Below are 26,219 nucleotides of genomic sequence, written 5' to 3'. Positions count from 1 at the left end.
CTCCTTCGGACATGATTGTAAAGGAGCAATTTATTTTTCAAAGTCGTGGTGCCTCTGTTTAGAGGAGCAATTTATTTTTCAAAGTCATGGTGCCTCTGTTTAGAGGAGCAATTTACTTTCCAAAAGTCGTGGTGCCTCTGTTTAGAGGAGCAATTTACTTTCCAAAGTCGTGGTGCCTCTGTTTAGAGGAGCAATTTACTTTCCAAAAGTCGTGGTGCCTCTGTTTAGAGGAGCAATTTACTTTCCAAAGTCGTGGTGCCTTTGTTTAGAGGAGCAATTTACTTTCCAAAAGTCGTGGTGCCTCTGTTTAGAGGAGCAATTTACTTTTTCAAAGTCGTGGTGCCTCTGTTTAGAGGAGCAATTTACTTTCCAAAGTCGTGGTGCCTCTGTTTAGAGGAGCAATTTAATTTTTCAAAGTCGTGGTGCCTCTGTTTAGATGAGCAATTTATTTTTCAAAGTTGTAGTGCCTCTGTTTAGAGGAGCAATTTACTTTTCAAAGTCATTGAGCCTCCATTTAGAGGAGCTTTGGTAAAAAAAAACAAAAAAACAAAAAAAACAAAAAAAAATAATACAAAAAAACAAAAAATGACAATGTTGAGTTGAGTCTGGATTGGGTGTCTACGTCTTTGTGTAATTTCTGTTTCACAGAAAATGTGCAAAAAGGGACAGTTGTAGACACCCAATTGGGTCCAGGCCCAAATCAATTGGGTCCAGGCCCAAATCAATTGGGCCTGGCCCAAATCAATTGGGCCTGGCCCAAATGGGTAAGGCCCAATTCAATCTTGTATTATTTTTTTTTTCTTTTTTTTCTTTTTTTTTTGTATTTGATGTATTTTTATATTTATTACTATTATTATTATGTATTAATATGTGTATATCTGTATTTATTTATTTTTTTATTTAGAATAGATTTATATGTATATTATTTATATAGTTATATATTTATTATTATTATATTATTATTATTATTATTTTTATATTTTATTTATTTTTGTATTTTTATTTATCTAATTATATATCTGTTATTTTTTTTATTTATCTTATAATATATCTATTTTTTTTTATTTATCTGTTCTAATTATCTATTATTTTTTTTATTTATTTGATTTTTATTTTGGAAGGTTGAGATTGAAGCTGAAGAATCCTACTGGGAGTGGGGATTTAATCAAAAGAGTTCAGATTAGATTCAAAGATTGAATCCCTGTCCAAAAAGGAATTGGGATTGATTAGAAACTCCTGATCAATCCCTAAAAAGGGACCCCCTCTGGAACAGAATGGAGAACAGAGAAGAAAACAGGGAGCCAGAGCTACTGATTTGAGAGGAAAAGGTGTGGAGAAGAGTATAGAAGGCTAAGAAAAAGTTTAAGAAAGCTCTAGGAATCATCAAAAATTTTTTGGGAATTTTTTGAAATTTTTTTTTCTGGGGATTTCTGGAAAATTCCAGATTTCGGTTGCATTTTTCGACGAAGTTTGAATTTTTCGACGACAATTTTGGCCAACCTTGAAGTTTTCGGTGACCTACCCAGTTTTCAGCGAAGAACCCCAGAAACCGGTGATCTTTCGACCAACTTTCGGCCAGACTCCGGTGAAATTTCCAGATTCCAACGACATTTTCCAGAATCCGATGAAAATTACATCGGTGTTTTTCAGTTTTTAGAGAGGAAAAAAAGAAGAAGAGAGAGAGAGGGGAGGAGCGTTCTACCGAAAAACGAAGGGAACTGCCTTTTATACCCTCCCAAAACGACGTCTTTTGGCTTTAAGTTAATCAGAGGATCTGCACATTTTGTCGAAATCCGACCTGACCCGAGCGTCGACCCGCTTCCTGACCCGCGCGTGCTAGCCCCCCTCTGAGTCGAGCTGAGTCGAGCCAAGCTGCCAAGCCGCTCCCTCCGAGCCGTTTCCCTGCCTTGAGCCGAGCCGAGCCGATAGCCGAGCCGCTCCAGGTTTTTTTGTTTTTAATTAATTAATTAATTAATTAATTTATTAGATTAGGTTTATTTAATATTTTTTTTATCTTTATTTTATTTTTTATTTTTTTACTTTTCTTTATTTTTTATTTTATTTTTATTTATTTTTTTTATTATTCTATTTTCTTTAAATAAAAATAAAAAATTCCAAAAAAAATATTTTTAGGGAAAAGTTGAAAGTATCAATTTTCCTTAAAAGTAAATTTTCAAAAAAAAGATTTTTGAGGAAAAGTTGAAAGTATCAATTTTCCTTGAAATCGAAATTTCCAAAAAAAATATTTTTAGGGAAAAGTTGGAAGTATCAATTCTCCTTAAAAATAAATTTTCAAAAAATGATTTTTAGGGAAAAGTTGAAAGTATCAATTTTCCTTGAAAATCGAAATTTCCAAAAAAAAATATTTTTAGGGAAACGTTGAAAGTATCAATTTTCCTTAAAAATAAATTTTCAAAAAAAGGATTTTTAGGGAAAAGTTGAAAGTATCAATTTTCCCTACACAAGAACAATCATCCTTTCCTTCTTTTCTATTTTGATTTTGATTTTGATTTTTCCTTAATTAATCTGACGATGGAGCCTCTGCAAGTGAAACAGTAGTTTTTCTTGCATACTCTTGAGGTGAGAGAATTTTCTCAATTTTCTGCTAAAAGTATTAGAGTCAATTGAGAATAATTTTCAATAATTAATTACTTGGTAAAATTTTAAGGCTTTTTGGATAATACAAATTTAAGCTGGTACCATTTTTTGATGGGCGTTGTGAGGGGTAAAATTTTAAGGCTTTTTGGATAATACAAATTTAAGCTGGTACTATTTTTTGATGGGCGTTGTGAGGGTACTATAACCTTCCTTACACGTAACCGAACTCCCGAACCCTGTTCTAGTTTGTAGACCTGAACCTATTTTTTTAAGGACTCTTAAACTTAGGTGTTTCCTGAAAAGACAGATTCCTTAGGTGGCCAATCGCACCTAGATAAAAAAAGATTGGTGGCGACTCCCTAAAAGTCAATGTCTAGCGATAGATCCCCGAATCTAGACGTTATGACAAATGAAATTTCATTTTTATGCAATTGTTTGAATAAAAGTCCCACATAATTAATTTTCAAAATCATAAAATGAAAGTGCTTTGCAAAAAAAGAAAAGAAAACAAAAAGAAACAAAAGAGAGAAGAAAAAAAGAGAAAAAGAAGTTTTCTTTTGTAATAAAAGATGGAAGGAGTTTCAAAAGAATTAGTGATCACTATTAGCAATAAACTCATTAAATACTTTCACACCTTTTTGAATGCTTTCATTATTTGACTCATGAACCATAACCCTTTAAAAGACATGAGCTTAAATTTACAAACTTTGCATTTACTTGATAATATTGTGACATAAAAGAATGATAATCTTTCCTAGGTAATAACAATGAGACAGTTAATTTCAAAACAAAAAAAAAAATTGGGATTTCTAGAAGACCAAGCAAACAAGAGATTTTTTTAGAATGTGGTAATTTCATATGTCAAGGCTATGCTATAACTTTAGAATTCCTAAGGCCGAAGCTACCTAGGTCCTTTTAAATGTCTACAAATATACTAGCTTTCCAATTCTTTATCAAAGAAATTGCCATTGATTGGTATCTTGGGGCATATAGATTAAAAGAAAGATGTCACTACCTTGAAGACAGCTTGAATTATGATTAACCTATTTTTTGTTGTGAAGTGACATTGATTCCTTGATACCTTAAATTAATTCATTCCATATGACCCTTTTTTTTACATTATTGAATAACAGGAGTGGTTTATCAAAATAAGGTATTTTTCTCAAATTGTTGTTGGGGGCATGAAAAAAAAAATGAGAAAAAGAGAAAAGAAGAAAAGCAAGAAGAGAAAAATGAAATAAAAAAAAAAGAAAAAGAGAAAAAAACTTTGATTGTGACATTATAGAAATATTCCAATAAGTTTATAAAGAGATTGTGAAAAATTAGAGAATTCAAAGAAAGTCCAAAAAGAAAGACAAGACCAAACACAAAAATTTTTTTTCTTCAAGCTTTGTTTCATTGAAAAAAATCGCTCTTCAAAATTGAGCAACTTTATTTGAAATGATAAATGACCATTTTTCATCATTTCATGAATATAAAAATTTATCTTTTGTTACCTTTTTAAGCCTGATAGGATTTTTTTATAATGAGCCCTAATCAAGGATCATCATCTATACTAGGAGGGAAAAAAAATGATGCATCTAAGGATTAAAAGTGATATAGTACAAGAAAAAGACCATATGTGCTGAAAGAAAATATCTGATAAAATATTTTCGAAGTTTTGAACCCACTTGAAGGAAAAGAAAAAAAAAGGTGAAAGAAAGAGAATATAAAAAATAAAAATAAAAATAGTAAAAAAATAAAAAGTACAAGGAAAACAGAAAAGCTAAAAAAAATAAAGAAACAGAAAATTTGAAAAAAAAAGAAAAAAGGATAAAGAAAAAAGGAAGAAATGGAAAAGAGGGAAGAATAAAGAAAAAAAAATGAAAAAGGAAAAAAAAATGAATGATTGAGTGGAAAGTATGGGAGAATGATAGGACAAATGCCTCAAAATGAATTCTCCAAAGAACAATATTTGGTTTAAATCACTCTTAAACACTTATTTTGAGTCTATATATCTTATTTTTTGAAAAACACAAGCCTTGGCCTACCATACATCCTAGTAAAACTTCATATTGTATCAAACAAGGTTGTTTAAAATTGGAGAGCTTCTTTTCATGAGATGACCATAAAAACCAAGAACCTTGTTTGTCTTCCGTTATTACCTAATTACAAGTTTGGACCATTATCTCATTTTGGATAAGTTTGAATTATTTAGTATATAGTGTAATAACAAAAAAAAAAAAGAAAGAAAAGAAATGGTGAATGTGGCTTTAGGGTGAAAAACTTACGAAAGGATAGTCTAGAGCAAACTTGGAAGGTCTTAAAGCTACTCCTGATGTTAAAATAAAATGCCAATCAGAGGCAACATATAGCCTTCGAAAGATCCAAAGGTATCATGACCCTAAAAGCTTGAAATACATAAAAAAGGATTGGTTTGGAAAATTTGAGCCTTTTTTCCTTTTCATTAAATGACCTTTCCAAAATTTTAAGCCCCTCATAATTAGCCTTACTATCTATTGAAATGCCACAACATGTTGAATTTTCATGGAAAAGTATACACCATTTTTAACCTCTTTTAGGTGGTGAAACCTTTTTAAATGAATTGAAATCTCCACGTGCTAAGACCTTTCAATCCATTTGAAAAGAAAATTATCACATTTTTCATTTCTAATAACGAATGCCAATTTTCAAGAGATTTCCAAAATCACATTTGTTTAGATATTTCATCATCTTTGACTAAGGAATTTAATTATGTGGGGTAAATTCTGTTAATCATTTTTTAGAAAATTTTGAATAAATTGTCACATTTTCTGTGAAAAATAAGAAAAACATGGTTGAGAAAATTATCGAAATGTGAGAATCTTTAGACCGGTTTGTATTAAAAAAAAGCTTTTTTTTGGAATAATTGATGTTGTTGAAAAAGATAAAGAAAAAAAGAAAAAAAATATATTTTTTTTATAATGGTGATGTGTCTTCTTGTTGAGTCCAAACACTTGTGGCATATTGAGTGTTACATGATTGTATGAAAGCTTGTTGAAAATGAAAGAAAAATCAAGAAAAACATGTTTAAAAAATAAAAAAGGCAAAAATTTATAAAGAGACCACGAGAAGGATTAGTGGATGAGCAAAGAAAAAGACATGAGAAAATGGAAAAAGATACCCCTTTTAGAGAAAATTGAAATGCTAAGAAGAAATTAGCAGAAATGGAATATGAAAAATGAAAAAAATTGACATTTGCATCTTTATGTAGACACTTGCATTATAAAAAAAGAATGCACATTTCTATCATGGTAAGGAGTTTAGTATCTACATCATCATATTTACATCTTAAAAAAGGTCTTTACACTCACATCATTGTAATACATATGCATAACTAGAATAGACATTTGCATTTGTATGAAACATTTGCATCAAGGAAAAGACATTTGCATTTGCATTTGCATTCGAAATGAGGCATTTGCATATTCATATAGAACATTTATTTGCATTTTGCATGAAGTAAAGTTTGCATTCTCAATCATTTCAATAGTCTTTTTGCATCAAAATTACGTTTGCCAAAATTTGGGTAATAAGACAAGAAAGAGAAAATTTGTTCTTTTGAAATTTAAGACACTCAAGAAATGGTGTGAAACACTTTTAAATGACATAATTAAAATATTGGATATGTTTAAATCTAAGGGACAAGTTGTTTTGAAAAAAAGAATGAAAAACTTTTGAAATGAAAAGTGAAAATTTTGAAGTGAAAAGATTTCAAACTCTAAAGGAAAATGAGTATATGATTTCTAAGACTTTAAGGCAAAATTTTAAATGTTTGAATGATTTCTAAAGACATACGGACAAAACCTCAAATTTTTTACATGATTTTCAAGACTTCTGGGTAAAATTTTAAATAGTTGAATGATTTTTAAAGACCTATAGGCAAAACCTCAGTTTTTTACTTGATTTTCAAGATCTTCATGTAAATTTTAAAATTTTTGAATGATTTCTAAAGACTTCCAGGCAAAACCTCAAATTTTTTACATGATTTTCAAGACCTCTGGATAAAATTAAATTTTTGAAAGATTTTCAAGACTTTTGGGCAAAATCTCAAGTCTTTAAATGATATCTAAGACCTCTAGGAAAAATTTTAAATTTTTAAATTTTTTCCAAAACCTTTAGGAAGAACCTCAGTTTGTTTTTTACATGATTTCCAAGCCTTTCAGGCAAAAATTTGAACAATTCGTAAGACCTCCGGATAGAATATTTAAATTTTTTTTAAAGTTTTAAGGCCTCTAATCGGAAGAACTTTCATACATGGCAAACTTTATAAGACCTTCGCGTATAATCTCTAAGACCTCCAGGCAAAACATTTTATTTTTTCAAAGTTTTTAAGCCTCTGATCAGAAGAGTTTTCATGCATGTCGAGATTTGTAAAACCTCTGGACATAATCTCTAAGACCTCTAGGCATAATTTTTAAGACCTTCAGGCAAAATATTTTAAATTTTTAAAGTTTCAAGGCTTCTAATCAAAGAAGCTTTCAAAGATATTGAGATTTGTAAAACTTTCGAGTATAGTCTTTAAGACTTTTAGGCATAATCTCTAAGAACTTTAGAGAAAGCATTTTAATTTTTTAAAGTTTTTAGGCCTCTAATCAAATGAGCTTTCATACATGTTGAGATTTGTAGGACTTCTAGCATAATCTCTAAGACATTCAGGCAAAATATTTTAAATTTTTAAAGTTTTAAAACTTCTGATAAAAAGAGCTTTCAAAGATGTTGAGATTTGTAAGACCTTCAAGCATAATCTCTAAAACCTCTAAGCATAACCTCTAAGTCTTTCGAGCTAGATTTATAAATCTTTTGAGCTAAATCTATTTTATAAATCTCTTATTTTATTTTCAGAAGTTGTTTTAAAAAAAATTTAAAATTTGTTTTCAAATGGCCAAATTCATTAATTAAAAAAATTAAAAAATAAAATAAAATAAAATAAAAACAATAAATAAAAAAATAAAAAATCAAGAAAAATAAAAAAAAAACTTTTGAAAAACCTATAATCATTAATTTGAACAAAATTGTTATCTATATCTTTACCTTATTTTTTATTCTCAATAATGTAGAAAGAAGAGCAATTGTAAACACCTAATTTTACCCAAGTTAATTCAACTTTGATTTATTTTTTGCATTTGATTCAAATGTTTTAATTGAAGTAATGTGTTTTAGGCTTATCTCAGATTAATTGTTTTGAATCATTTTATACAAATTAAAATTCAGTCCATTTTAAACCCTAAATTCTAAAGTCTAATTCGGTTCACTCTCGGATCAAAATTCAATCAATTAGGCTTGAAGGCCCAATGGAAGCCTAAATCAATTTTTTAGGTCTCAAACTCCAATTTTAGGCCTATATTAAATTTTAAATCCTAATTTCATTTTTATTTTTTTTATTTGAAATTAATTAAATTAATTAAAAATTGAATAATAACAATAAAAAGGGGGGAACTGACAAATGAAAGTGGTCGGTAACCATTGTACCAAGGGCAATTTCATGCTACAACGAGTGACAGTCCCCATTCTACATTTTCAGACTATATTTTACAAACTACAAGTTTGGTTGAAACATTGAATTCTTATTGTTTTATGTGATTTTATTCATAGATATAAGAGGGAAAATTTCTAAAAGTCTCAGCATCCTTTCCCATCGCTAGGAACTAAGACCACGAGCTCTGTACATGACTGGCTCTACCTGTGCCTGTACCTTATCACCATTCTTGCTCGCACCACACCTGAGCGTCATCAATCTTTCAAGTCCCAACCTTCACCAGCACGATCGACTTTCTTAAAACTCCTCTCCTACTAACACTAGTCTTCACTTTCTCGTAACCAACATCAGTCTTGGCACAACCCCAACACTAGTGCCAAACCACCCATGCAAATATAGCCTCTTTTTCCTCTACACCAAGCCTCATTCATAGAACCAAAAATACCCAAAACCCTATCCACAGCCATTTTCATTGTCTCTTAACCGTGACCCTTATCTAACCAAACAACCTCTGTTTTTTCCACAACCATAGCCAACCCAAAAAGCAAAAAAATCCAAAAAAACAAAACACATTCCTCCATAAGGAAAGAACCTCAGTGCTGACACAAAACAAAAAAATAAACACGAAAAAAGAGAAAAGGTATGAACAATGGTAAAAGAGAGGCTGATGGTGGTGAAGAGACTTAGAGATGATCAGAACTAATGAAAAGGGGTAAAAGAAGGAAGAGACCAACATACTTTGGTTTTGTGAGGATCAAATGGCAGAGAAAAGGTTTGTGGTGGTTTAAAATTTTGGACTTTGGCTTAGATCTGGAACAACAAGGGTTAATTTAGGTAAAACTAAGGTTAGAATAAAGAAGAAGATACAAAAAAAAGGCTTCAGTTGAAATTTGAGTTGAAAATGACGTCACCGCTAACTAGAGGTAGTTCGACCTACTATTGACCACCGAAAACTAGGAAACACAAAGGCTATTGGTTTTTTTTTTTTTTTTTTTACATTGAGAGTGAATTTTTTTTAAAAAAAGAGAAGTTGGAATGAGGTAATTTTTTTTTCTGATTTATAGGCAACCTAAAACCCAAAAACCAAAAAAAAAAAAAAACAGATATTAGTTCAAACTGACCTAAACCCGCAACCATGATTGGTTCCTAAGGTCTAATTCACCTGGACCATTTGTTAGAGGTAGCTGAGCTTCAAATTTTTGCTTAGTGGACACATGATTTTGGGCTTCAATGTGAAGGCTCTGTTTGGGTATAATTTTCTTTTTTTTTTGGCTTTTTATTAATAGGTTTTATAGTTGGTCAATAATATTTAATAAAATGCAATTGAAATAAAAAATATTTCTTGGAAAAATAAATATTCTTAAAAAGTTATCATTGGTATTTATTTTTATTTTTGTGAAAAACTTTTATTGTTAAATGTAAAAAAAAATGAAAATGAGAATTTTTTTCCCATAATAAGATTCCGGGAAGTTCGAGTAGTGATTCTTGAGAATTTCTTAGGGGAGAAAAGACTTGAAGAATTATCAAAGTATTAGAATATTTGAAAACTTTTTTCAATACAAAGATTTTTATTTTTTTCTGTAATTTGAATAATTTTCTTAAAAAAAGGATAAAAATATAAAATATTTATAAGAGGATATATATTTTTTAATAAATAAACTTATTTATAGATAAATTATATTATTGCATAACATTTAAATATTAATAATTATTAAAAGATGGAAAAAAATGAAAATTCCTAAGATAAGATTTTAAAGAAATTCGAGCAGTGATTCTTTAGAAATTTTTAGGTGAGAACATTTTTCTAAAAGCATTGCCAAAGCAATGGCGCGTTTAGAACAATTTTCAATAAATATTTTCGTTACCTTCTAATAAAGAAATAAGAAAAAATATTTTATAAAAAGAAAATATTACTTGGATTAAATTATAAGTATTTTGTTATTATATACATTTAAAAATATTGGTTTTGAGAATAAATATGAACAACTGAAGATGGAATATTTGAAAATTTTGAGTGGTGATTTTTAAGAATTCTCTAAGTGAGAAATTTTTTTTTAATGTTACCAATGTATTAGGACATTTTAATATTTCTTTCAATAACAAGGTTCTAGTATTTTTCTCGAATAAAATAAAAAACTAAAAAAAAATAAAATCACTACAATAAGGAAATTTGAGAAAATTAATTTTAAATACTCAAAATTAAGACCCTTTTAATCGAAATTAAAAGATAACACATAATTAATACGTATCGTTTTAAAATGGCACTATAGGAGTGCTAATCTTTTCTCATGCTTAACCGACTCTTGAACCCAAATTATTTTTGCATGCTCAAAAAATTATTATTTTGATAAAGTTTTAATTAATTTAAAATTTTCCTTTTAAAAAAGAAGTTTTAATAGATAACCAATCACACCTAGCCAAAAAGATTTGTGGTGACTCATTTTTTCCATAAAACCATTATGACATTATATACTATTAGTGAATTAGATTATGTTACTTCATTAATGTGTTAATATCAACCCTTAAAATAAATAAACAAAATTTATTTAAAAAAAAACTTACTCCTTAATGAGTTGAATTATCTGATTCACTAATAGTATATAAAATCTATAAAATAATAATACATCAAATATAAACTCAATAATAAAATCAATTGATAAATTTAGTCCTAATATGAGACAAGCATGAGAGCCTAAATAATTTAATGTGATTACCTAAGTACGGATTTTACGCATCATATTGGGTCAGTGTAGTTTGGCAATTGTGTAGGTTTTTGGCCTAGTAAACATTTGATGGGGAGGTTTATAAAGTTGTTTCATTAATTAGGCTAAGGTCTCTTTTTCTCTTCTACGAGTTACGATAACTGCCCATCGAGTGCTACCAATAAAAGAAGAGCGAAGAGGAAGACCTAGCCATTCTAGGAATCATTTTGTTTCTGTCAATTCATCATGACAACCCAAATAAGTATACCAAATCTCTTTATTTAATTATAATGATCCAATTTTCACACAATGATCTTGGGTTAGAGATTACATGTGGTATCAGAGCTAGGTTGTGCGATATTAAAACACTAAAATTAGGTTAGTTAATTTATTTTTGGATGGATTGCTTATTTGGGGTAAAATTAAGTTGTTAATGGAATCTTAAATTTTGATCTTTATTTTTTGAAATTGATTGAGCACTTTTGTTTCTTTTTGAAAGAGGATTCAAACCATATAAGGATCGTTTTTTAATTTCTTGTATGGAGAGAGAAATCGAGGTTGAAAGTTTTTGGTTTTAACGTTTAATTCAAATTCTTGTTTCGATTAAAATATCAACATTTTATGTATTTAATCCGAAATTAATCCATGGATGATGTTTCTCATGTGTTATAAACTTGAATCAAAGAATTTAATTTCATAAAATGTTGATGTACATGACTGAATATAAAGAAAACAAAAACGGTTTGAATATGGGTTTTATGTGATCCAAAATTTTTTGTCAATTGATCCAGTTTTTGTTGGCTTTTGATGCTTTTTTTTTTATGGGTTTGAGAGAAAAACATTTTAATTGAATTTTTGACATTTCAATTTGATGGAAAGACCAAGAAAAATGCATCATAAATGGAGAAAATCCCCAATAGACCCTAACGGATCAAAGAACCGCTCCAGCTGGGTTGGGTCAACCCGATTGGAGGTTGAAGATGACCATCTCACGACACCAAATGATGCCTATGTGCTGGGAGTGGTGTGTGGGCTTGTTTGGTATCTGTTTTTGCTCCTATTTCTTCTAGCATGCTTAGAATTTTACTTATAATTTTTTATTATTTTTTTGGAATTTTTAAATCGTATAAAATATTTATTGTGTGACATTTATGTATTATTTAGTAATTACAATATGTTATGCATATAATTTTGGTTATTCTACTTTATGGTAAAATATTTTGGCATGTTGTGAGTAGAATGGTAGTAGGTACTCTCCATAGATAAGCGATAATATTTATGTACTCTTGAGTTAAACTTTATGCATATAATTAATTTAGTACTTAAAAATAGTTTTTAATCAAGTTTGAGACCCAAGTTTAAAAGTAATATACACTATTTACAGGACTTAATGAGATACATCTAGATTTGTTATCTTAGTTAGAGTGGTTCATTGCATACACTAAAGTTGAGTATGCAAATTGAGAATTTTGTACAATTAATAAAATTTTTCGATTTGAAAATTTTTTTATTAATTGATATAATTGTTTGACTGTCAAAATTGTTCGCTTATTAAAATTAATGAAATATTTTATCATTCTAAGGTTAATGATGATTTTTAAATTATTTTATACGAATAACTACCCAAAGAGGATTAATGCATAAGGTAATTTGTTTTGGAGTATAAAACATCATGGTTGATGATGTACTGATCTAGAAAATTTATCTACTTTTTTGGGATAAGTTTTTTGAAAACTAAGACATTTTTGTATTAACTTTAAGTTGAAAGTTCCCAATCGCAAGTTGCATTCTCTGTTGAAAAGAGAGCTTGTATGATGATGCACTAGACCCTTTCAGTAATTGTTAGCATGAACTGTTGCTATACATTTTATAATATTACCAATGGATTAATGTTACATTTTTTTTTGAACAGTAACTTTTACTGTCCAAGGTCCTTACTTTAATAGTTCTTCTCTTGTTCTCTTTGCTGTCTCTTGCTGTTTAGTTCTCAGTTAAAGAGAGATGAAAAGGGAAACATTATTCTCATTGCGGAGGATGGAAGGTAACCGAGTAACTTTGATCGGCCACTTTCATGTGCAATATGGGCATCTCTCCATTGAATATGTTTGAATAAAAATTTATCTTGCTGAAAATTATGGCTTGTTGCGATTGCAGCAAAGTTATGGTGAACAAAGCTGATATACAGTAAAGTGAGAAAAAAAAAAGAGAGAACTTCTCCATTATTTTTTATTATTTGAAGATATTCCATTTTACAAGCTCCATCCTCTGCATTTGTAGAATGGAACATCAACTCATTGACATTTGTACATTCATGAATAGCCATTATGAAAGATACAAAAGAAAAGAGTATAGAGTAGTAAAACAGAGTCAAAAAGTCCCAATAAGCCGTCAATTCTTTCCTGTTTGATCACTAAAGTTTCAGAAGTTCATGAATCAAACCCTTTTGCACGGGATTAAGCAAATGGAACACGTTTGCGGTACTCTGCAAGTGCCCATAGCGGGTAAATGTTCCTATATGCTGCATAGTGTAACATGCAGTTTTTATTGAAGACTCCAGTAATTTCCTGTCAGGAATAAGATTCAATTGTTAGATAAAAGTTTAGGTGCAGGAACATAATAGTACAATGTATTAATAATTAAATTATATTTCCTAAATGCTTAAACCAAGCATGTTGCCTAAATTTACTACTTGAATTTCCATAAAGTCTACTAAAAAGTATTTTTCCTTTTTTTTTTGTAGTTGAGATTATTGGAATTTGAACCATGATCACTGGAATTAAGAGTCTAACACTCTTATCAACAGACTATGTATCTATTGGCTAAAAGGCATTTTCAAGTAAGCTATAGCAAGAATTAGCACCTGTTGGGGAAAGTCACCATCTTCCAATTGAGAATTAATTATCAGCTTCGCAGCGCGGTGAAGAGGCATTGGATCTCTTTCCGCCTGTTTCAAACTTTTAAAGTCAAAAGCTATAGAACGAAAGATCACGACAGCTACAATGGGCATTACCTCACCGACAGACTTTTAAACTCACCTGTCCAGCATGAATCAAACCCATCATAGCCCATGCAGTATGCACCAAGTTTGATTTACCTTCTTCCAAAGGTACATATCTCTGCATCACCAAGCACATAGATTTTACTAATTAAATTAATATTTGTCATATCTCAATGATTTGTAAACATAAAGATTTACCTTGTCAGGGCATGATTTGTAGCTCTCTCCCCAGCCACCATTCTCTCTTTGGGTTCTGATCAGAAATTCAACACCTTTGCGCATAGCTAGACAATTGGTGTATGTCTTTCCAGCTGCTGCTAGCCCTCCAAGTGCAAACCATGAACCATATGTGAAGCAAACTCCCCAGTTTCCATACCTGTTTAAGTGTTGATATAATTGATTATTGATGCGTTCAAAGCAATCATAACACTCCTATTAATTATGAATGTGAAGAGAACATACCATGAACCATCAGGCATTTGTACATTTTCATGGTAGCGTATAGAGTTTGTAATAAATCTTCGATTTCTTTCTTCCTATGCCCAGGAAACAACTTCTTAAACAAAACCAAGGCATGGATTGCAGATGCAGTGCACTCAACATGCTTAATGACTATATCAGAGAAAAATTCCGTGGGATTAAGCATCTAGGACCAACAACAGAGAAGAACCATCATTAATATATGAAAATTAAGAAAGAGTATAAAAAGTAGTTTAATATTCTAACAGATTTCTGGCAAAATTAACAGATGCATTTCAATGCTTAAGCACTTACTTCCAACCACTCTTGAGCTCCAGCTGGCTCCCACGCAGCTAATCCTCCATTTTTGCTCTATAAGAAGTGAAGCGTCGAAGCTTATATAAATGGACAAGTTAAAATAAGTGAAAGCTATCCTTGAAAATCTAGATTGAGCAAATTCTTACCTGCAGAGAGAGCAGAATATTGACCGCATCATATAACTGCTGAGTTTCCATTTTCTCACCAACCATTTCTGGTGGCAACATGGACATTAGCAGGCAACACTACAAAATAGAGGAATATCTGTTAAAGCAAGATGAATTTATAGAATAGATGTATCACTCAATTTTTTTCATGCATTTGACTAAGACTAAAGAAATTACCTTCAATCCTTCTGCAGTGCAGTCAGAAACTTGCCATCCATGATCTTGATCAGAGAAAGTCCAAGATCCCTTGGAAATGTGACGATGCATTTTCTTGAAGTGACCGGAAGGATTGTCCTTGACCTATTCAATTGTAAGCAGAAGATAACAATTATTCTCAATTGATATTTAATGAACCAAAAAAAAAAAAAAAGAGAGGGATTGGAAATGACTTCAGGATAAATGAAGCCACTATTAAACCTGAGATTTGTTGATGAAGTCATGTCCTCTCTTGAGTACAGGTCCAATTTCGTCGATAAGGTTACTAGCAAGCAAAGCTTGAATAGCGAAACCAGTATCCCACTCTTGGCTTCCAAAACTCTGCGGACCAATATAATGTGTTAAATCAGCACTTGAAAGGAATCTTTGAAGGAAAATTAAAGCTTAATTACTTGACTAAGCTTAATTTCATATGGATTTAATTAAATCGATATGTTTTTTTTGTATCATAGGTTATGATTTCTTAACTTTTCAATGTCTTTATATATGTTCTAAACTAATATATTTTATATATTCGCTTTTATAATGCAGATAAGCTACAATACGGAGGAGCAGATTGAAAGGAATACATATAAGATATATTAGCTTAGAACCATCTACGACACTTGTTGACATTGGCGATGGATTGAATCCTTTGGAGGGGAATGAACGTACTGTCAAATCTAACTCAATCACTTCTAACCCTTCAACTAATATTGGATCTGGCAATATGAGAGGTCTAGGTTTAGATAGTATCTCGACAATTGATTATGCTTTTAAATTTGAATATAGGTATCATATACCCTATATTTAGAAATTAATTATAATGATAAAAGCATTGCCATTTTACAAATTTATTTTTTAATTTTTACAGTTGATAACAATAGTCAATGGAGGACCAGAGTCTGAACAACTTTGAAGGAATTGTTTGCACTACCTCCAAATGAGCGTATTATAGTGTCTGCAAACTTTGATAAGCAACCAATTGGTGAAGAGGCTCAACTATTGATTGGATTTCTAGGCATGCTTACCCGTAATGGAATGAAATTGCCTATTCATTATGAAACATTGCATAAAGTTCTAGTAGAAGTAAAGGCCGATGCTTTAAACTTTATTGAGGTATTAGTATAATTAATTACATGTAAAAAGTTAATTATTTTAAATTTGGTTTATTGATTAAAACTTTTCTTTTTTGTATTATTACAGTCAAGATTTGTTCTTGAATACCAACTTCATTTGTGCTTAAGTTATTAGGAAAGAAATGGAAAGATTATAAGCACTATTTGAAGAATAAGTATTTCGATCGAAATATAACTGTAGAGGCGACGATGGAAAATCTACCCCGTGATGTGATTAGGTGACAATATAAACAATTAGTTAGATTTTGATTATAAACAAAAAGAGGTACTAATTTATAACTTTGTATAGTAGAATGAAATAATGAAAGTGTTTTATACTTTAAGTTGGTAATATTTGTATTTTTACGACATACCCAATTATTTTTTATGACAGGAAAGAGAACAAATTGGGATTGATAGCAAAAAGCAACAAAAATATAGCCACACAAGTGGATCAAAAAGTTTTGCAAGAAAGCAAAAAGAAATAGTAAATTTATGATTTTAAACTTATTCCAATGAATGAACTTTTTGTGCTGTTAAAAGGTAAATATGCAAATTAATAGTTATTGTACTATTTTAATAGTTTTGATAGTTTCAATACATGATATTAAACTTATCGAAAGTTTTGAATTTAGTTGAGACGAATGATATCTATGAAAAAGTTATTGTTTACATCTATTTAGGTAAAATTACAAATTTTTTGTTATTGTTCTATTTAAACAGTTTGGATAGCTTCAATACTTGATATTAAACTTGTCTGATTGATTGAACTTAGTTTCTACGATTAATATGGGTGAAAAAGTTGTCATTTATGTCTATTTGTGACTATTTTTGCCTTTAAAAGGCAAAAATACAAATTAAACTTTTGGATGGCTTTTAACAGTTTGAATGGCTTCAATCCATGATATTAAACTTGTCCAAATAATTGAATTTGGTTGCCATATCGATATGTGTGAAAGGTCAAAATGATTTTATTGTTTACGTTTGTTTAAGACTATTGTGTTGTTAAGCGACCAAAATATAAATACATTATATTAAAATTATTCGAAATTTGAACTTGATTGACAGACTTGATATGCATGAATAAGTTACAGTTGATATCTATCCTATCAAATAACATTTCTTTTTGTAGAAAAGATTGAGATGGGTGGTAAAATTGGACGTGTAGAACTTTTTCACATAACACACATGAAAAAATACGGATCTTACATGAATATTGAAACACAAGAAATTGTGATAATTTGTAACATCTATTTTAACAGAAAGTAAATATTTACTTTTTTTAACATATTATCAATTAATCATTAAATTTGATAGTTGTATATGACTAATTTACAGGAGAAAGCGAAAGAAAAAATGACTACAAAGATTGAAGTATCATCTAATGGTTCTCTCAACGTGCAAGAATTAAAAAATTAGATATTCATAGAAGTTACTTAAAAAGAAAGGCATGGATGGGTCTGAGGCCTTGAATTGGGTCAAACACCATCTACCTACTATGGATGTAGCTCTTAGCAATTTACATTCTCAGCAAGTCAGTCTTCGCAAGACATTTCAATATTGAGAGAGGAGTTGCAAACTATGTTTAGATACCAAATTTGTCCGAATTTTAATTAATAGTTCTCAAGCTATCGGGTCGAGACCCAATTTCAATTCAATTAGACTTCAGGCTTGATTTTAATTTAATTGGGCTTCAGGCCCAATTTCAATTCGACTGGGCCTAAAGTTTTGTTTCGATCGGGCCTAAAGCCCATTTTGTTCTTTAGGCCCAGCTTGCCTTTATTTTCTTTATTTTATTAAATTAAAAATATATAAAAAAATACAAAAAAACAAAAATAAAAAAAAAATAAAAAAAGGGACTGATGGCAGTGGTGCCTTGCACGATACCACTGGCCACTTACCCCTCTGATCACCCATTCCTCTGGTCACCCATATCCTACAGACCTTATCCACCCCATCATACATCCTAAACCACCATGCGCTATACTCCTAACCATCATGCCCTACCACTGTCGAATAAGATAGAAGAAATAAAATAGGTAAGGAGCTCGTGCTTACACCCTCATGCCGAGCCCTGTGCCACCTACTCAGGCACAGGGCATGGCCGAAGCTCTATAAATAGAGCTCTTGACCGAACCCAAAAAAGAGGAGAAAGGGACGTTACCTAAAAAAGAAAAAAAACACTCTGCCAAAAAATAAACACAAAATAAAGAAAACACAAAAACTTAGTTCCCTAAAACGGGGAACCTAGCATTGAGAGCCTCTGAACAAAAAAAAAACAACAAAGTCAGTTTAGAAAAAAAAGAGAAAGTCAGAATACAAAAAAAAAAGGTTTAATCGAAACTTCAAAAGTAGATCTAGGTTGTTTGGGTTTTTTTTCGGTGGAAAGGAGGTTGGATCTGTATTCAAGGGATCGAGGGAAGCATTTTAGGAGATTTTGGAATTTCCTGACACTGGTGACGACGATTGGAGCTTGCTGCCGACGAGGACCACAGCGGCCATCAAGACGGACAGTCACCGACCCCATATCAGTTTGAAAAAAAAAAAAGAGAGCAATTTTTTTTAGGCAGAGAAGGAGAAATGAAGTAAAATTTTTTTTTGACCTTTATAAAGCTGCCAATAGGCAAAATGATGTTTCATTTAAACACCAAAACGATGTTATTTTGAGCTGAAGGATCCGCTCATCAGCCCTTGACCCAACCGGAGGTCCGCGCACCCAGTCCGATTACCTACTTCACCTTTAGCTTCTGATCGGTCAAACTGAGCCAGAATCAAACCATTGAACTCGATCTGGAATGGCCTCGAACCGCTGAGCCTGAGTCGGACCGACTTCGAATTGCTGAACGAGATCAGATCATCGGACCAACGTTGACTGGTTCGGTTCAGGTAAAAAAATTTTTTTTTTAATTTTTTGATTTTTTAAATATTATTTTTTTATTTTAAATTTTGTTATTAATATTTATGCATGGTAAAATATTTAAATTTGTTAAAATAGATTTTGGTTGTTTTATAATATTAGCAAATAAAAATAAATAATGAAATATATAATAAAAATTTGTCATAATTTTGTTATTTTTAAAAGAAATCTTATAAAATAATAAAAAATAAGAAAAAAGAAATTTTTATCCGACGATGAGATTCAAAGGTACTCCGAGTAGTGATATGAATGAAATCTTTAGGTGAGAAGATTTTTTTTTAAATACTACTAGTATATTGGAGTATTTATATAAAAATTTTCAATACAATAAAAATTTTCTTTTTTTTGTTATAAAATAGTAAATAATAATTAATTAATAAATTAATAATAGATAATAAAAAATGAGAAAAAAAGGAAAACTTATCCAATGATGGGATTCTAAAAGTATTCCGAGTAGAGATGCTTTAATAAATCGCTAAGTGAGAAGATATTTTTTTAAATATTATCAGTGTATTAGAATATTTATAGAAAATCTTCAATATAATAAAAATTCCACTTTTCTTCATTTTTTAAATGAAAATATTAATAAAAATTAATAAATTTTTTAAATAAAAAATAAGATGTGTGCATCAACATGTCATTATTGACATTGCATATATGACATAATTTTTACGAAAAGTAACTTTAGACCTCAAAGAATGAGATTCTAAAGTATTTCGAGAAGTGATGTCTAAAAAATTTCTAGGTAAGAAAAAGTTCTTCTAATGTTACCAACGTACCGAAACATTTTAAGAATTATTTCAATAAATGGTTCAAATTTATTTTTCTCGAGTTAAACTTGAATAATAAATATGAAATAAGTAATAAATAAAAAAATAATTTCCAATAAATAAAAATATCAATAAAATTATTTTTCAAACAACTAAAATGGGACTATTTTTTATCAAAATCAAAGGATAACACGTAGTTAATTGGTACCATTTTAAACGGACACTGTGGGGGTGCTAATCCTTTCCCACACGTAATCAACTTCCAAACCCAGACTATTGTGTAGACCCTAAAATTATCCTTTCAATAAATTTTAATTAATTTTTAGATTTCATTAAAAGGATATGTTTTAATAGGTGGCTAATCGCACATAGCCAAAAAAAGATTGGTGGCGACTCTAGTTTTTCGTTTTTTTATTTTCGTTTCCAAATTTGTCGGGTGCTCAAAAACTGTTACGATAGCTTGGCAACTCCACTCGGGATGTCTTTTATTTTTAAGAGTCAAGCCAAAATTAACTACGTGTTATCCTTAAATTTTGATTCAAATAGTCCTAATCGATTTTTTAGATTTTTATTTTTCACTTTAAAAAAAAAAAACAAATCGAAAACAAAAAGATTCACACGCATTTCTTTTACTTTGCCTTTTATGCTTTTATTTTTTTGTGTTATTCTCAATAAATTAGGAAACATATGCACACATAATGACACATTGCATCTCATGCATGAGCTCTATACCCAGGTTCTGTCCCTTATAGGAGAAAGTAGAGTACCTATGTCATCGTGAGGTGATAACCTTCGTAATGGCAAACGAAATACTTTCACTCAAATTGAACCCTTTTCGTTCGTAGCCTGTAATGGGTGAGGATTAGGGTTTCTCACTAGCCCAGCGTGAATGACAGTGAGAAACAATTTGGGAACTTTTAGACTTGTGTCAATCTAAACCCAGCATGTAATAAGCGTAGGTAGAGCCTCGTCCACCTTCTTGTAGGAAATACCCCAAGAATAAAAAGTTTTGTGTAATACAAAATAAAACAAAACTCAAAAATCTCAAAACTAAAACTAAAATAAATTTTTTTTCACAAACCACATCCTCACACTAACTCAATTTTGTTTTGTTTTCTTTTTCTTTTTGCATTAATCATATCATACAGTTTTGCATTGAAATATTTACCCTAGGAGTTTTCATGAATCCCATAAAGCTACAGATTTACTCATCCTCAGTTGGTGTCCCATGTGAGTCGTATAATAAAATACATGTTTGGCCAAAAGAAGCCCAACAAAAGAGTAGAGATTGTTTGCCTATCAGTTATATGTCTTAGTTACCAAAGAAAGTGTATTTAGATTTCATACAGAATGATTTAAAAGACTTAGTCACCATTTGTGGTCAGTTAAATGAAGAAAAAAAAGAAAGCTTTTGTAAAAAGTACAAACGATTGCATTTTTCATTTCGATAGTGAATGATGAACAGTTGATCAAGGTAGCTATACAGTTTTGGGATCCATCCTATAGATGTTTCACTTTTAATTAAAAGGATTTAGTGCCAACTATTGAGGAGTATTTGATTTTGCTTGGGATAGAACTACAGTGCCCAGATAAAGCATTTACTCGAAAGCCGAAATCAGGTTATTGTAAAAAGTTGGCCAAGCTTATGGGGGTTAAAGTAAAAACCATTGATTCTTTCACAAAGCCTAAAGGTGAACATCTCGGCATTCATTGGGACTTTCTTCGAAACTTTATTCAGGAGCATTTAAATGATGACCAAGGCATAGCTGTGTTTACTCTAGCATTGTATGGCTTGGTGATTTTCTCAAAGACTTTGGGTTACATCAAGATAACTGTAGTGGACTTTTTCGAGCAAATTGAAACCCAAGCAATTAATCCCATTCCAGCAATCCTAGCTGAAACCATCAAGTCATTGAATTTCTGTCAACGAAATGGAAAAAGATGGTTTATAGGATGTACACCACTATTATATGTGTGGGTCAAAAGTCATTTCAAGTGTGAGAAGAGTGCTTTTTCAAAGCCGTATCTACGAAACAAAGCCCCAATTGAAGAGTTCTACAAAAGTCGATGGCCAACATTGAAGACTAAGGAAGAGTGGGTCTTTTCTTACGAAGGCTTACCGGGGATGAAATTGAATGGATGGTGCCTTGGATGCCTCATGTGCCCTTGTTGTATCATGGAGGAAACGAGCCGTGGATACCGTTGTTAGGGCTATGGGGCGTTGTAAGTTATGCTCCATTAATGGTGCTTAAGCAATTTGGTGCAAAACAGTTTATTCCTGCCATTCATGACTTAGTCCAAGTAGAATTCATTTATAGGGAACCGAATCCATCAAGAACCTTGAAGTAGTTGATCCAAGTATGAAAGAGAACACAAAGAATGAGGTTAGGGCCTCTCATCGACAAAGCACCTCTGATTATTGAATTTGAAAGGTAAAATGGCTTAGAGACGTAATACTCCCTCCTAATGACAGTTCATATCAATTGGTTAATATTTTGAAAGAGGTACAATTATCAGAAGTTGAACTTGTCAGAAAAGGATTAGAAGCTAAAAAAAAAGAAATAAAAAGAGAAAATTTAAGAATTTACAAAAAGGTAGGACAATTGAAATATGAAGTAGAGATACAAGAGAGATATTAGAAAAAGTTATAAAAGAACGAGATGTGGCTAATAGTGATTTGAAATATCTACACCAGAAAAATAAGAGGTTACAAGTCTAATTCAAAACTAAAAAAGTTACCAAGTCTTACCTTAGTCAGCAATGTGAAATGAATAAGCTCCAAGGGAAAATGAATTAATGAAAGGGCAAAGCTAAAGAAAAGCAAGAAAAAGCCACCAGAATTTCTTAAGAATACCAGAATTTGAAAGGGTTGTATAATACGGCTTTAGCAAGATTAGTGGAATGCCAAAAAAAAAAAAGAAAGGTTGAAAGCCATGCTTGCAAAAGAGAGAAAAAAGCATCTTGAAGTACTAAACAAAAAAGAATCACTTCACCAGGTGATCCAAGGGTTAGAGCTGTAATTGTAAGATCATAAGAACCATATTTTGGCAATAATAGATGAGTGGTAGAAAAGGAAAAAAGATTGGATCTTCACATGTGATTCAGAAAAAGATGCTCATATGAGATAGAAGGCAGAAAGCTTAGGAAAGCAACAATACATAGAGCACATAACTAGTCAAGTTTGTAAGACAATGAAAAAAACATGGGAAATGGTTGAAAAGGTAGAGGCATTAAGACAAGAAGTCAATCTCGTAGGAGAATATGGACAGTGTCTAGTGAACTTTTTAGACGAGGTGAAGAACCATTATGAGTAAGTCAAACACTTCTATGGATATAATTCTAGGATGATAAATCCCATGTAATCAAAGTTGTATGGAATCAATGAAAATTTCTAGTGTTGAAATTTGTCCAAGAGCAAATATTTCTCATTTGCATTCATGTATCATTTGCACTATTTTTGTTTTTTTCAAAAAATTTTAAAAAATAAAAACTTTCGACAAATGGCATTCTAATTTTTAAAAATTTATGGTAATAAAGATTTAAGAATAGCTCGTCTTTCAAAAAATTTGACTTAACCAACTCGTCATTCATACAACACTATGACTCAAACAAGAATCATGAAGCAAGAACAAGCCAGTCGATTTGAGAGAATTGAGAAAGTTTAAAAAAAACTAAAAGTGGATTTCAGTACAATAATGGATATGCTCAGGAAATTTGATAAGGAAAAAATAGTGGAAGAAAATCTTAGCTTTCAAGAGCAATCACCAGATATGATAAATCATGTTTATCCTCTAGGGTTTGAGCCACGATTGACCTAACCTTTTAAAAGAACTAGAGTATAAATTTCTATTCCCGATGGATATTTCAACCCTTATTCGGGAATGACATCTACACCTGCTCTAGGATAAATCCAAAATTTTGTTAATCCTGTTATAATGGAAAAACCACTCGAACCAATCTTAGTTTCTAATTTGGATGATCCTAAAGAGAGAGAAAAGCTAGGGATAAAGATACTTGAGAAAGTGAAAGATACTAGTGCCCAAGAGAAAATGAAGTTATTAGAAGAAAGGCTTAGGGCCGTAGAGGGAATGAGTTTTTATGGCTCTATTGATGCAGCTGACTTTTGTTTAGTCCCAGATGTGGTCATTCCACCAAAATTTAAGGTCCCTGAATTTGAAAAATATGATGGCACGAAATGTCCAATGACTCATATCATCATGAATTGTCCTAAGATGGTAGCACATGCTCATGACAAAAAGTTATTGATGCATGTATTTCAAAATAACCTTACAAGATCTATAGCCAGATGGTTTGTTCAACTAGACAGGACTCATATTCATTCTTGACAAGAGCTTATAAGGGCATTTCTTACACAATATCAGTATGTCAAGGATCTAGCTACATATTGTCTATCTTTACAAGGTATAAAAAAAAAATAACTAAGAGCTTCAAAGAATATGCACAAAGATAAAGAGATATGGTTGCACAAGTTCAACCTTCCCTCACTGAGAAAAAAACAACCATTTGATTTATGAACACCCTGAAAGCACTATACTATAAGAGACTGATAGGCAATGCAACCAAGAACTTTACAGATATGGTGATATCAGGTAAGATTATCGAAAATGTCATAAAAAATGGTAAGCTCGATGCAGGAAAGATAAGTGGAGCAAGAAAGGTGGAGCTCCTAAAAAGAAAGAGAATGAAGATTAAGCGGTGAACTACATGGGATAACAATTCAGAGGTTTCGCACCTTACCTTATGCCAGTATATCAAACCCATTACCTTCCTATAAATAATATTACATCCACTCCTCATCCATATCAACCATACCAGCCATTACCATAACCAGCTTATTGACCTCAGTTTTAGCCATCTTTACGGACACCCACCTATTCTTACAACTGTCCTGTTGCATCCACCATACCAGAATGGAGGCGTAACCCTAATAGTGGTTAGGGAGCCCCGAGAACTACCCAAGAAAAAATACTTTCAATCCCATACCCATGATATACACGGGTTTGTACCCTCAACTTATCAAGAAGCATTTACTAGTCCTTGTTATTATTGAGCCATTGAAACTTTCATTTCCCAAATGGTTTAACCCTAATACGTATTGTGATTATCACTATGAGAACCTAGGTCATTCCACTAAAAACTGTATTATTTTGAAACGTAAAGTGCAAAAGTTAATCAATGAAGGGGTGTTAAAATTTGAAACTAGCCAATGAGGTACTCTAAATGTTAATGAGAACCCTCTACCGAACCATACTAGACCATCAATAAATGCTTTAATTGATGGGCAAGCAAGCTATGTGAAAAAAAAGATAGAGAAAGTCAAAACTTTGATGGTTAAAGTGTTTGAAGCCTTGGTTAAAGCTGATATATTGAAGTCAATAGAACGTCAGCATTGCTTTAAAATGATTAACCCCATTGAGAGTTGTAATTATCACAAAGGTGCTTTGGGACATTCTATTGAAAGTTGTCATGAATTCTGTCAAGAGGTGTAAAAGTTGATGGATATAGGTCAGATAGAATTTTATGAAAAAAAAGAATAATTGATAAAAACTGAAGTGTCTACCATTGATTTAAAGAATAAGTTTATGCATAGACCAGTAACAATTTATTATGATGAGAAGTCAACTCCAAGGCCAGAAAAACTCATTTTTTGACCAATAGTGACAATTAAAGTTCTTGACCCTTTTTCATACTAGAATGACAAAGCAGTACCATAGAAGTATGATTGTAATGTCATAGTCAATCTAGATACTGTGAACATAATAGGCATAAGAGGTATAACTCGAAGTGGAATGTGTTATACTCTAAAAACTCTAGAAAAAGCCAGAAAAGAGAAAGCAAAGGTAAAAAAAAAAGAAAAAAGTCAGAATAATCCTATCACAGCCCTAGAAAAAAAATGTCAGAAGCCAGTCTTTGAGAGTAAAGCTTGCAAATTTTTAAAGCTAATAAAATATAATGAGTATAGCATGGTAAAACAGTTGAATAAGATGCCAACTAGAATTTCGTTATTGTCATTATTGCTAAGCTCAGAGTCATATCGCAATGCTCTACTGAAGGTGCTTAATCAAGCGTATATGTCTCATAATATTTTTGTTGAATATGTGAAACAGCTTGTTAGTAATCTGACGATTTCAAATTATATCTCTTTCAGTGATGAAAAGATTCATCTTGAAGGTCGAGAAAGTACCAAGGCTCTTCACATTACTGTAAAATGTAAAAGTCATATAATGGCTAAGGTTTTGATCGATAATGGCTCATCCATTAATGTTATGCCTATGACTATTTGGTAAAACTCCCTATTGATGGATCTTATATGAAGCCTAGTCATATGATAGTGTGAGCCTTTGATGGAACCCAAAGAGAGGTGCTGAGTGACATAGAAATGCCATTATAGATTGCTCTATGTACTCTTAACATGAAATTTAAGTTATTGATATCTTTCATACTGTTATTTATTGGGTA

General features: G+C 31.1%; 2 protein-coding genes across 2 annotated transcripts; both read right to left on the bottom strand.

The window, feature by feature from the left end:
• Positions 1–13,250: 13,250 nt before the first annotated feature.
• Positions 13,251–13,874, bottom strand: LOC149510790 (beta-amyrin synthase-like). Its single transcript, XM_089756947.1, has 3 exons — positions 13,833–13,874; positions 13,658–13,741; positions 13,251–13,361 (listed from the first exon to the last, which is right to left on the bottom strand). The coding sequence occupies exons 1-3, from the start codon at positions 13,857–13,859 to the stop codon at positions 13,251–13,253; spliced, it is 222 nt and encodes a 73-aa protein (XP_089613073.1). The 5' UTR covers positions 13,860–13,874.
• Positions 13,875–13,948: 74 nt separating this feature from the next.
• On the bottom strand, positions 13,949–24,615 carry LOC149510789 (beta-amyrin synthase-like). The gene is made up of 8 exons (XM_089757092.1): positions 24,545–24,615; positions 24,333–24,426; positions 15,157–15,276; positions 14,917–15,039; positions 14,719–14,817; positions 14,570–14,626; positions 14,281–14,441; positions 13,949–14,171 (listed from the first exon to the last, which is right to left on the bottom strand). Exons 1-8 carry the CDS (start codon positions 24,613–24,615, stop codon positions 13,949–13,951), a joined length of 948 nt encoding a protein of 315 aa, XP_089613218.1.
• Between the last annotated feature and the right edge of the window lie 1,604 nt (positions 24,616–26,219).

Source organism: Durio zibethinus, chromosome 28, assembly GCF_047325235.1.
Source record: "Durio zibethinus cultivar Kanyao isolate XHJ-2024 chromosome 28, ASM4732523v1, whole genome shotgun sequence".
Taxonomy (NCBI): domain Eukaryota; kingdom Viridiplantae; phylum Streptophyta; class Magnoliopsida; order Malvales; family Malvaceae; genus Durio; species Durio zibethinus.
This window is presented reverse-complemented; position numbering and strand designations above follow the sequence as displayed.